This window comes from Xiphias gladius, chromosome 11 (assembly GCF_016859285.1).
Source record: "Xiphias gladius isolate SHS-SW01 ecotype Sanya breed wild chromosome 11, ASM1685928v1, whole genome shotgun sequence".
Taxonomy (NCBI): Eukaryota; Metazoa; Chordata; class Actinopteri; order Istiophoriformes; family Xiphiidae; genus Xiphias; species Xiphias gladius.
Genome location: NC_053410.1, coordinates 12271728 through 12285220, shown reverse-complemented (window position 1 = coordinate 12285220; position 13493 = coordinate 12271728). Strand labels below are relative to the sequence as shown.

Below are 13493 nucleotides of genomic sequence, written 5' to 3'. Positions count from 1 at the left end.
TAGCCTACCCACTTTTAATTTTTTCCCCCATGTTTATTTCATTATGTACTGTGCTGTCCAATAAAGGGACCTCTAAAAAGTGAAGCCTGAGCTACCTATGCCAAGGTACTTTTGCCAAGGTGCTAAATGTAGCATAAGTAAGTCACTTTTATATCAATTTTCAGTAATTTATTGACTATACGTCTGCAAAACATGTAGAGAGGAGTCAGTCTCACTGCATTTAACTAATTTCTGCTGCCGTCTGGCTGGAAGAGAAGGACAAGGACAGTTACTTTATGCCAAAATGCATTCTCTGTGAAACTGAAGTAAACATGTTTTATGAGAAATATAGACTTAATTTTTTATAAACACGCTTGCAATGTCACAGTAAGAGACTACTATTGATCCCAACCATGATCTCATTTGTTTAAATTGCTTTTAATCAATAAATACATGTAATTTGTAACATGTTACTTTTAGTGACGAAACACATAGAGTTATCGCCTGATGCTGCAGTTCCCCTGACCCTATGTTTTAGCGTTCGGAGCGTTTCGGTTCACTCTCACTGCTCTCATCAGCATCATTTCCAGGGGCAGCAGGCCGATGTTTTCAGCAAAAAAGCTCCACAAACCCGCCACACGCTACCTTTGCTGCACAAAATGACAAATAGGCAACCAGCTGCTGAGCACAGCGGAGTATTCAGGCAGATATTTCTAGCTAGCTAGAAGTAGAGCTAAAAGTAGAATGACTGTTGTTCTTGCCTTTATTAGGTGGCCAGAAACAAGACTCCAAATGAATGCTAATGTTGCAGCGACTATTTGCCATATCAGCTTAAAATGTGATACTACTGTATGTCAATTAACTTTCCCAGGTGGCCAAAAAATCCGTTAATGTAGGTTTAAAGCTAGAGAAGGAAAATAACATTTCTTAATGTTTAAACAGGGAAAGCTTAGCAAAAAAATAGCTGTTGCACTGACGGCAACATGGTTTATTAGACATGTAGTAAGAAATTTTAGGAACTCTAGCAATACTGGCACGGGGGACTACTAATTATCTCAACCATTTAATTTGTCTAAATACACCAAACTACCACAAACAACAACTTGATCATAATATATTTATTTTTTGGTGTAGAGTTCCATTCACTCTGTCCTGTCTTCGTTTTGTTCACTATTTTCTTATCTTTGGACGTTCAATATTAAAACCAATTTTGTTTTAAGCAGCTCACTGTAGCTTCTGGTCAAATATTTCTTATTTTTCTCACCAATCTCTTCTGACATCTGTTGCTCATGTCATCTTTCATATCTGAGATTATCTTTGTGTTTTCCTTCTTCAAATACTTTTTGTCAAATACTATTCTCCTATCCTCTCTGGCGACAGGTTGGGTCATACTACTGTAAATGCAGAGGTAAATGTGAACTACTCAAGGTCACATCAAAAATGAATGAGTTTCCTATTGATGCTGCAGCCATTGAAATAAGAACTCTTAACCCAGAAGGATACATTAACAACCATTTGTAAATTGTTAAGAATACCAAAAACTTAGGTGCATTTTTAGAAATCCAAGAGTAATCATTATACTGTAATACATATAATTTTTTGCATCCCCACATACACATGAATTACTGGGTTTACGGCAAACAAGTGTGTGCAGTACTTGGTACACAGAGTCTGTCTAAGACAAAACTGAATAAAGTATTTTGATGTTTGAATCTTTTTTATTATTCAATATATCAAAGCAAATTAATACACAGCAAAATTGTGCTGAGGGCAGGCAGTTGCATCCAATTGAACAAATGAGCTCAAAGGGGAAAGTTGGAATTCCAAGAGTTCAGAAGGGTGGCACAACTTCTAAGTTTTTTATTTGTTTTCTTATGAATTTTTATTGGTGGCATGGAGCTTCGTTTTTCATTGTCCCAAGTTTTCAGACAGTAAAGGACTCATAGCATGATCATGGGTGTTAAGTCGAACAACAACAGCAGTACTTATGGAACCAGCAAAACGTATTCTGGACGCAAAACCAGAGACTGCAAGCAAATGGAAGAGCTTTGAATATCAGAGCAGGAATGTGTAGATGGTCTTTAAGCGTAGTTGGTCTCCCTCAGAGACAAAACACTGGTCTTATTACAGTAGTTTGAGGAACATTGGTATTTATGTAGTCTGATACCAACATCAGTATTGTCTTCTTTTTAGAGGACCTGGACCATGTAGGACCCCAGTGAGGTTTATGGACTCGTCATGTCAGGTGATGTGGTTTCAATGTTTCTTCTTGCTGGACTTCTCAATCATTGTCTCCACCACCATGGAAGTTTCCTCATAACCTTTAACCTTGCGGCCGTTGGAGAACTTCTCCACAGACTCCACCACCTCCACCTTCTCATAGCTCATGGCATCTGGGGTGAAGCTGCTAGAGCTGGTGCTGGTGCTAGTGCTGGTGCTGGTGCTGGTGCTGGTGCTGGAGCTGGAGCTGGTGCTGGCACCCCGAGGAGCTGGCTTTGGAGTTGGCCCACTTGGACCGTTGTCGTCCTTGTTTTTCTTGGTCTGATCAGCAGCTGGGGTGGGGCCGGAGCTTGGGCCAGTGGGTGGAGGGACTGGGCTTGGCTCTTTAGAGGGAGGTTGAGGCTCTTCACTCTTTTGCTTGGCTCCGTTGTCCTTACCTTTTCCACCCTGATTATCGTCCTTTCCTCCTGCAATAATGGGCTGGGTGGGACTGAGAGGCCTGGGGTCTACCGTGGGCTGAGGAGGTGGAGGAGTGGGTGTGGTGCGCCCGTGAGGTTCATAGGGAGACACCATTCCATCTCTGATAGTGACGTAAACGTGGCCGGCTGATGGTGTGGAGGTGCAGAAGCAGGGATCCGGGTAGCTGCCATCACCGGTGACAAGAACATAACGACCCTTGGTGTAGAAGTCAGCGATTGGCTCAGGCTTCTTGTACTTCCTCATTCTGTCTCTGACGATGTTACAAAGAGTGTCAAAGGCTTTGCTGATCTGAGCTCCGTCTGGAACATCCTGTGGAGACACTCCAGTGAGAACAGGTCTCTGCTCTTGCCTATTCACCCTCTCCTCCTGCACCTCCACAGATGGGCTCCCCTTTGTGTCTTCATCTGGACCCTCTCCAGGGGTTCCCCCGCTTCTGTCGTCCTGGCCACTGTCTATCACATCTTTCGGGGTAAGCTCTTTCTTCTTCAGGACCTTCTTGGCCAGGATCTTCTGGCGGGGCTTGATGCTTGTGATATCTTGGATAGCCTGGATGATATCTGGATACAAATGAGGTCAAAAGTTAACGATTTAACTGGTAAACTGGTGAACTAAGAAAAGACCAAAGCTGAGTGTGTGCAGCAGTGCACCCAAATTGTACAGGGATGCTAAAGACAATAAAGACATCATGTTGAAAGGTAAGGAGCAAAACTAAAGGGGGCTTGATGCTTGTGATATCTTGGATAGCCTGGATGATATCTGGATACAAATGAGGTCAAAAGTTAACTATTTAACTGGTAAACTGGTGAACTAAGAAAAGACCAAAGCTGAGTGTGTGCAGCAGTGCACCCAAATTGTACAGGGATGCTAAAGACAATAAAGACATCATGTTGAAAGGTAAGGAGCAAAACTAAAGAGAATATTGTTGTCTCAAACAATGTCAGCTGATTGTATGTGCACGAAAATAGTGATTCATAGTGTAAACCAGCTGTGATGTGCTCATGGTGCCCTTACCTTTACCCCTGCTTGATGCACTGGGTGTGTGAGTGTAGTGGTAATTAGTGGTGAACAGGGTAATGGGGGTGCCAATTATCGCTGAATTCAACCTGCAGAAAAGGGAGCAGTGAAATGTCACCCATGCAACAGTCATATACGGAACATCTTAGCAATGCAGGGAAATCTGCTAAGAAAATAGATAATTCACATTTTTCAAAAAAGTAGACAACAGGTAACTTTGAATAACACTACTACAGCAAAGGAAAACGTTTGCTTTCACACATTGCCATCTGCTGGCTGATTATGCACTCTACATTAACCTAGTTACAGCAGTATGTACCTTCTATGGCATTTCAAGCAGACCATAACCTCTGTACCTGTAAGTCACCAAGGCATTTTTGCGAGCGAGGGGGTTTTATACTACAGTTACACTCAAGAGCTTTAAGTATTACTGTTTTCAGAAAAAACATAAAGAGGTGCTTATCAAGAGGTACAACACGACCCTCTTGGTATCTCTTGGATGTGAGGAGAAGACCATGAAACAGCATTTACACCTTCATATTGGGAGATAAGAATTACAGAAACTATAACGGTATAAAAAAATTTAAGTAAAATGTAAAAAACTAAAGGTGGCCAGTCAAACAAATGTGTCTCTGTCTGTGTCAGCCATTATTTGGAAGTATCTACCTGTTATCTTCGTTCTCGATGATCCTTTTGTACCTCTCCAGCTCATTCTCAAGAGATATCTGGTACATGGCCAGGTGGCGACATTCACTGGTGAACTTCTCGAGGGACCTCTCAGCTTCCTCGATCTCCTTCCGCAGGGAATCGATTTGCTCGTTGTACATCTGGATCTCATCATCGTAACTATCCTGTGTGTTTTTGATGGCTTGCTCCAAAATTGTAGTCTGAAAGAAGAGACAGAGGCAGGGATTCATTATTAAATATGATTTTTTTAAAATTACAGAGCCTCTTCAGAAGTTTTGTCATTGATGTCCTTAATAATACTAGTTTAGTATGTGTTGCTAATGAAAGTGAGAAATCAAGAGAAATGATAAATTAATTTAAAAAAAATACAAATAGAATTTAAATAATGGAAACAGTGTTTTCGGAAAACAAAACACTAAACTGAAGCAGTCCTGCACTCCCCATTTCCTGTGAGGAAACATTACGCTGTCATGAGATGGTCATGGCTGACATCTAGTGGTATTTCTTCAGCATCTAGCATCTAGCTATTAGTAAAACATTATTGAGGTTGAAGGATGAAGGCCTCTTTAATGCCTTGCTCCGCTGAGTATTTATATTCATTAATTCATACATAAAAACAGAGTGAAATGAAAATGCCCCTTTAAAGTTCATTCCGAAAAGCATGTGTAAACTTAGAAACATTATTTATTGCTTGAAACGCTTGAAACAGAGACATTAACTGTGGCGGAAGTACTTAAAAAACAAACCCAATTACTGATTCTCTTGAGTCTCCTGAAGACTCATCACTTTGGAGAGCACCTCCTATCCTAACACCTCTACTACTGTGCACTTCTTTACTTCCTTACACTTTGTCTTTTTGAACAGATTTAGTACTTACTCCAAGGTCTCTTACTGTACTGAAGCTTGACTGATTTCACTTGAGATAAAAACATAACTGTTCTACTTTTTTGATTTATGAGTTCAGTTCAGATAATGAAAATACATTTGATTCCTTCGAGAAATCCTTTCTTTTAATGGTGAGGGGAAAAAAGAGGGGGCATGCAATTAACGTTGATCCTCTTGTTGTCATGGTGACCATGGGACCCACCTCAGTCTGGAGGCGTTGTTTCTGGGCCTGTAGTTGACAGAGGGCGCTCTTGTATTCCTCCAGCTGACTCTGCAGGCCTGGCACTTTCCTCTGGGCCAGCAGCTTCTCCTGCTCCTTCACACATTGAGCACAAATCAGTGAGAACATGCCAAGAGGTGCAGTGTGTCTTTATAGCATGAAGGTAACACGGCACACACTCTCACAGCTGGCACTCAAGTGTCTGTCTGAAATCACTCGGTAGATGTTAGCTATTGCAAGCAGTGATGGTTCTCAACCTATCAAATAGATAGATAGCTTTCCCCTACCCTCAGCTACGACCTATAGGAGCATACCAGCGGCAGACCTTCGCTGTCATGTTAACAATAATAAACATCCGGTTAAGGTTATGGAACGATTATAGAACAGTTTGGTTAGGTTTACGCACAAGAACTACTTTTTTATGTTTAGGAAAAGACCATGGTTTGGGTTGAAATAAGTACTTCCTTAAGGTTAGAGGCCATTCCTCTTGGTTGCAATGATAGACACGAGGTTAAGGTTGTGGAATGGTCATGGATAAAAGAAACAACATTGATTAACATTTTCACAAAGGAAACGAACAGTGGTTTCTAGTGTGAAAGTTCTGTGTTTTATTGTAACTATGGGTCATAATAACCTGCTTGCAAAAATGACCTATGGGCTCGTTTTTTACAGGAGGACAGTCTCATCAACATAAAAGTCTAAACTCTGATAATCTCGAAAGCATGAGCCTGCTATACCAGGAAATACAAAATTAAACTGAATATGAAATTTGTTATATCTGGAATGAATGTCAAAGTTGCATGTAATATGCTTCCTAAACCTGAAGATAGTTAATGTAATTATTTACACCTGTATTAGGTCTATCTTAAAAAGCCGAGGTGTGACTTTGGGCTAAACAGTAAATCAGGGAAATTAAGATGACATTTTGATTATTGGCTTAAATTTAAAGCAGATAAACACACCTAGTTGACACATTTAAATTTAAATATTGTATTTTTTTAAAATTACATAATGACAGCTCTGGACTTGTCGAAGCAGACACAGTCTCATTGATGGATATTTATCTCTAATTACTCAATAAGTAGAAGAGTTTTTTTTTTAATGGTTATGGTTTGAATCTCTTTCAAGTGGCTCGAGTTTTAAGTTTGTTACAGTCATTGTTGTAGGCGTGTGTTCAGCTGTCGTATCCCCAGCCAGTGCTATTGCACAGACCAGGCTAGCTACCTTGTTATTGGCCTGCAGCAAATTTAGCTAATGGTAATGTTAGCTAGCTAGTGAGCCAACAACGACAGCTACTGTAACAACGAATAAAGTTTGATTTTGTCAGCAAGTTTTTATGCCGAAGAATTTTCAAGTGTGAAACAGAAAACTGGCAAAACTGTTCAGTAATTTTTGTCTCTATAAAACAAAGCTGAAATTTTATCTTTTTGAAGTTATTTTTTGAAGTTATTCATTACCCTGTCAGATAATATTAAAGAGTGATGTCAAATGTGTTGGATTATAAAGGCCATAGCATATTCAGTCACTACTTTTGCCCTGTATGGAAGCACCTGCATTCAATATGTTTCTCCACCCATTAATTCAGGTTTTTCCTTTCATTTGTCACTCATCTGTGTACATGTAGTTGGCCCTAGCAGATTAGCTACATCGCCGAGCTCCATAATATTAACTCCCTCTTCGCTTCCCACTTGTCTTTTTTTTCACTGGATTTCCGCTCTGCCCTTTAGCCATGAGCTGTGGCTCTTTGTCTCTTCTCACTGTGATTTAACCAATTAAATCCTTTTTGCATCTAAAGCAGCTCTGCCTCTAAGAAATGTTTGTATAAATAAAACCCCAATCTGCTACACAAATGCCAATCCCTGTGGCGCAGTTACTCAAAAATTAGCATGCACAGCCCTTCTTCCCGGCATTTGCTTCATTACTGTATGTGTCCCAACACTCTCAAACGGCTGGCCTGTCCACGTGTCCCAAGGACGGTTGGACTGTATGTCTGTGCTTTTCACATATGCACACACACACACACACACACGTGTACAAAAACACGGACATGCAGGCAACCAACTGGACTCAGAAGCCAGTAACCTCATCAACCCCCCGACACGTAGCCAGGGCTGACACACAAGCAAACACTTCTTCCTCCCCGGGGGATGGCAGCACACACACGCACACGGTGACAGCATTAGTGACCTCACCTCGGAGATGCCAACTGACACATTGGGAGCAAGGGGAAGTGTCTGGTTGATTTGCTGCAAAATGTTTACATAGGTCTGGATCTCTGCGAGGTTCTGTGTAGGGGAAGGTAATATAAGAGAAAACATGAAATACACAACTCAGCAAAAGGAAAAACATTCCTAAACTATTCCATTTTGACAACTTGAACCATTTATCTGGTCTGCTCACTTGCTTATTTACAATGCACTTTTTACTGAGGATAAAAGGCTTTCATTTTGATGAAATATATTTATAACTAGTGATAGCATTTCTTTAAGGCAAAGATTTTTTTTTTAAAACACATTTGTACAAGTGTGATCTCAGACTCAGTAATAAAGAGCAGATCTATTTCCTCTTTCTTTTCCATCATAAGGATACTTCAGAGCTCAGGAGCACAAGTCCAATATTCATGTGAGGCAACTCCCTATCCTTTCCCACATAATATAGTAACAGCAGTGCCCTTTGATATGCTATCTCAAATATTACACAGTCATGGATTAATTCATCACGAAAAGCAGCATTGGGTGAAACTAAAAAAGAGAGAAATTGCTCAGGCATGAAAGTCTATGAAAAGTAAGCTTGATGCATTATGTAACAGCCTAGTTTTCTTTTGTCTCAGTATTTTAGCAGCCATTGTGTTGCACCTTCAAGCCACTTCTACTGCACAGTGGATAATATTTCAGTTTTTGAATTTCCTCTATGCTTTCCTGTCATATTTCAGTGCCTTTGAAGAGCATTGTTACAATTTCTCTGAAGTCCTCACTCACACCACAGAAGGTAAACCATTGATTAAGCCCCAGGTATATATCGCAACACATGCTTTGGCGCCTGTGTTGAGGTTTAGTTCATTGCCATTTGAAGAATAGCAGCCTGAGGTCAGCAGTGTTCATCACAACAGAAAGAAAGACACATACTGTTGTGTAAAATACCAATATTATTTGATGTAGATTAGGTTTCTTGAGAGACTGTGAGTTATCCAATAAATCCATGCAAAATAAAATGCCTTTCAAGTACAAAGATACTGTGAAAAAGAACAACATGGGCACAATTTCAAGATGTTGTAGCCCTTTAAAGAGCTATATGTCAGAAATATAAACTGCTTTGAAAGGGAAATATCACAGCCATTTCTCACTGCGTGGCTTTTACTGGCCCATTTTCTAAAAGCCATCGATAAGGATCATCATAACGTAAGCATCAATGCACAGACTGTCACTTCTGTATGTATCTATAGAATCTAGAATCAATACATACTTTTTTCCTATACACTGATAAAGCCCCCAACACTCTCCCCTTGGCCACTGACAAAAAAAAACTGATTTCTGTAGTATAGCGTTTTGTTTACTCGAATCATGAGACTGCATGTGTTTGCTTTACTAAAATTTAACCAAAACCTTAACCAAAGTGCTTCCGTCAGTATACATAACGTGAACTCCAGTCTCCAGTGTCAACGTCTGACGCTTTTTGCATTTGCTACTGAATTAAACCCTGGGCGCAACAATGTTTCCCTCAAAATGCACTTGCCAAAAGTAATTAGTGGTATATACACATCATTTCTATGACACAGGGTTTCTCTATGGACTTTTATATATAAATCACATATATTGTGCAATTAAACTATATATACAGTTATAAAAATAGAAAAACCCCTAAACAATAAACAGAAGATACAATATAAGTGCCATAAAAATAGATCAAATCCTAAGGGAAGCCACTTGACAATCCATAAGAACCAGCCTGATAACTCTTAAGTAACTATTTCTACTTGGATTTAAAGCAATGCAGATGATCGATTTGATCCGATTTTGAGTTCTGTGGTTAAAGAAGTCCACCTCCTGACTTCCTGACTTTCTAGGTAGTTGATGATATCAAAACAATTTTTTTTAACATGGCAATGTTGATGGCTTCCTATACAAAATCTTTAGTGCGTGATTATATGTCATCTGAAGAAGCTTGGTTACTGTATACCGCGGAGTTGCACAATTTGTTAGTCTACTTTTTAGATGAGTTTATTTTAGTCATTTGCCATTAGTGGCACTAACCTTCTTGTGTCTATCTCTGGTGGAGTTGATGTCATCCTGCAGGAACTGAGACTGGATCTGGTACTCCAGGTTTCTCAGCAGGGCGCTATCAGCCTCCTGTGAGAAGAGTAGAGAGGAGAAGAGAAGAGAAGAGAAGAGAAGAGAAGAGAAGAGAAGAGTGGAGAAGAGAAGAGAAGAGAAGAGAAGAGAAAAGAAGAGAAGAGAGGAGAAGAGAAGAGAAAAGAAGAGAAGAGAAAAGAAGAGAAGAGAAAAGAAGAGAAGTGAAGAGAAGAGAAAAGAAGAGAAGAGAGAAGAAGAGAAGAGAAGAGAAAAGAAGAGAAGAGAAAAGAAGAGAAGAGAAAAGAAGAGAAGTGAAGAGAAGAGAAAAGAAGAGAAGAGAGAAGAAGAGAAGTGAAGAGAAGAGAAGAGAAACAACTCTTACCTAAAACTCTTAAAAGTCAAACCCAGTGTCATACTGGCAATCTAAAATCAATTAATCTCTTTTTTTCATAATTAAACTGAAAATTAAATTTTTTTTCTTTGTGCAAAGATATTGGATTTCTTCAATCAATATGTCTAAAATATAGCACAACCACTTTGGTATAAATAATACCTCATTTGATTTCCTCATTTCCAAAAAAATGCCATCATTTGTAAATAAGTTTTGCACAGGTTTTTCCATGTTTAAATGTTGGAGAATTCTGATGCCGTATTATTCAAATGCTGTTAGTTACTTCCGTTTGTATGATCGTGTAAACAAACTTAATTTCATCCATACAGTACCTTGTTTAACTGTTCCAGCGTGCTCCGTAGCTGTTCTTGATAATCACATTCATTTCTATATCTGGAACATAAAACATCTTGATTATAATCACTACAGGCATTAGAGGTCGTCTAACTATAAAACGTAACTATGGGTTGTAATAAATTGCTTGCAGAAATTACCTATAGTTTTTACTCTATTGACAGTGAGACTGCGCAATTTAACAAGCTCATCTCTTTCTTGAAGCACAATACCTCTGTGTTTGTGATGTGTCGGAGCCAAAAATCGAAACTACACATGGTGAAATTCAGCTCTCTTCACCAACTGATACAACCACAGTCGGTCAATATTCTTTCTTCTCTCAACTCATCATTAATGTAGTGAGGCTTTTCTGCCTACAGACAGCTGATTACATCGTGTTTGAAGATAGTTCTAATTAAAGCGTTGGTTCGCTTTAATTACAAAAACATTTTCTCTCTTTATGGTGGTATGTGGCCATGCGGGTAGTTTTATTGTCCCGGTTTCAAGGGCCCCCGTGATTCGTGCCACCACATTAAATACGATGGAAGTGAATGGAATTTTGATTGTGGGGCACTGAAAAATGTTTACTCTGGATAATTCACAGACCTCACTGTGAACCGTTTTCACCGGAACAAATAGCACTATAAAAACGCAATATGTACTACCGAGAAAGAGTTGTTACATTTGAATTGTTTCTATCAAATGCTGAGTGACATTACGTGAGCAGCACAAAGAAAATTCCCCCCACTGGGTGGGAGGCAGAAATCTCAAGGATGAATTTCTAAATCGCTGGCCAAATTGAACTCAAACTGTGTACATGAATATGACTAGTGATAAGTGAGCAAACGTGTTTTTGTTTTTGCAATTTGGGTGCAATTTGACCATTTAATTAACCATTATTTCAGTTCCACGCCAATTTAACATCTTGTTCTATGAAGTCTTGGGATGAAGTAGTCAAACAAAATATATAACAGTATTCAGAATAAATGAATATTTCAGTAGTTTTCACAATTACTTACCTGATTATAACTATAAGTAAGTATAATGACAACTTTGAAAAATGCATGCATTCTGACATTGATTATTTATTCATAGTTTTCTATATTCCCTGAGACGTATCAATTATCTGCTTTTTACAACCAACATCTTCACTTTTAAGGCTTACATTTCATTATCACCTGATTCTGAGCACATTTTTATATATTTCTAATCACTCCGTCTCTGAGGAAAAAGTTTGACCTTTAACACACAAACAGGACCAATCACTGCCCACTCTCTTACTTGCTGGTAAATTCATCCAGCATTCGGCAAGCATCCTTCAGCTCCCGCTCCAGCTTGGCACGGTCGGAGGACAGCTCTCGGATGCGCTGCCTGTTGACTTCAATCTGCTCTGTGAAGGCCTCCTCTAGGCCGCTGACCTCTTCCATTCGCTGCAGCGTCTCCAGCTGCTTGCGGAACACAGCGTTGCGTTGCTCCAGGACTCGTGCCCTGTTGATGTACCGGGCAAAGCGGCTGTTGAGCTCCTGAAGGCTCTCCCATCCCTGGATGGCTGAGATGCCTGCAGAGCTTTCAGAGTCCTCAGGTTCCTCATCGAAGACATCTGAGCGCTCATACTTTTCCTTGCGCACCTCGCGCAGGTAGCTGGTCTTGAACATGGTGTTACGCTTTCTCCCCCTGGGCTGGTGGTATCCCTGGAGTGCTTGGTCCCCTTCAGCACCTTTATTGTGTGAAAACTCGGGTGCTCACCCTTGGCTGTCTCATGCTAGACTAAACGCTGTACAGCACTGGCTGGCGGCGAAATAGCCCCCAAAACCTCCCCCTGGCTGTGGCCACGCATGCTGCGAGCCTGGGGCCTTCCAGAGTGTATTGTTGCCTTTGTGGCAGAGATTAGAAAAGCCATGCTGTTGATGACAAAGCAGAACCCCAAATACAAACAACTGACTGGCCTGCGAAAGCACTGGGTTGTCACACACCATTATTTTGGTTCTTAGTCAGCTGCTTTCTAGATCCCTGTTTGATATGGCAGATTGGATAGTGGCCCACCACAGGACAGAGGGGAATTTTCGTGCAGTGCAATTTGTGTGGACCTTGGAAAACTACTCTTGTTTAAAGTGGTTAAGTGTTGACACAGTGTGCACTGTGCTTACAAAAAACAAAAACAAAAAAAAAACCTGTTGTTTTTTTGTTTAGAGGTGGGTATTAATTGTGTTTTGGTTCATAATCTCATAAGCATTACACAAAACACGCTACATTACAGAAAAATATTCATATTTGGTGATTAGCAGGCAGGCCAAATTACAAAGATACATGGTTATACAATAAAGTGAATGTTTAATGATTGTTTTATCAGGGTATTGTCTATAGCCAAAATAAAAAGAAAAATAACTCTGCAGTCAGTGAGCAGCAACAAACTGGGTTAGATTGAATTGAGAAACTATAAGGGTGTAGTCCTGATCTAAATATGTAATAAAAGTTTCAATCTTTATTTCTTTGTATTTCCTTGCTTTACTTTTTAACAGAAACAATCAAACAGCAGAGTCCAAATTCAAATGCTAAGTATTTGGCAATGTTTGTGTTTGGCTGGGGAGATGGCTGTGAAGCCGAAACATTTCAACACTTTATTTTTTTAATAACAAGAAAGAAAGCCTCTAGTTGTTTTCATTTCCCTTTTGTAATTCCATTCTTTCTCTTACACTTATTGTAATTTAGCAACGATGAGAGCGAGAGAGTGATAGAAGAATTAGGGAGGGGCTTCTGCTTTGGCTTGCTCTCTGCAGGCTGTAGTCCAAGGTCAGTCAAAATGTCCCTCTGGACAGATCCAGCAAGCTGTGGGTAAAACGGCTGAATGAAACACATGTCAAATGGCTTTACATCAGCGTTTCAGCATATTTTGGCCACAGCAAAGCCCACGGCTCGAGGGCAGACTGTGATAGTTAAGCGGCAGTATGAAGACTAAACTACTAAACAAAAACTTTAATGGAGATATGGAGGTTAG

General features: G+C 39.9%; 1 protein-coding gene across 1 annotated transcript; it reads right to left on the bottom strand.

Annotated features, from left to right (window-relative positions):
• Positions 1–2235: 2235 nt before the first annotated feature.
• On the bottom strand, positions 2236–12153 carry LOC120796784 (filensin). Its single transcript, XM_040139852.1, has 8 exons — positions 11780–12153; positions 10498–10558; positions 9736–9831; positions 7678–7770; positions 5468–5581; positions 4360–4580; positions 3691–3782; positions 2236–3236 (listed from the first exon to the last, which is right to left on the bottom strand). Exons 1-8 carry the CDS (start codon positions 12151–12153, stop codon positions 2236–2238), a joined length of 2052 nt encoding a protein of 683 aa, XP_039995786.1.
• Between the last annotated feature and the right edge of the window lie 1340 nt (positions 12154–13493).

Coding starts and splice junctions, on each gene's coding strand:
- LOC120796784 (XM_040139852.1), bottom strand. CDS start 12,153: ATGTTCAAGACCAGCTACCTGCGCGAGGTGCGCAAGGAAAAGTATGAG. Junction 10,559..11,779: donor CTGGATGAATTTACCAGCAA/GTAAGAGAGTGG, acceptor TTTATGTTCCAG/ATATAGAAATGAATGTGATT. Junction 3,237..3,690: donor TGCATCAAGCAGGGGTAAAG/GTAAGGGCACCA, acceptor ATTTGTATCCAG/ATATCATCCAGGCTATCCAA.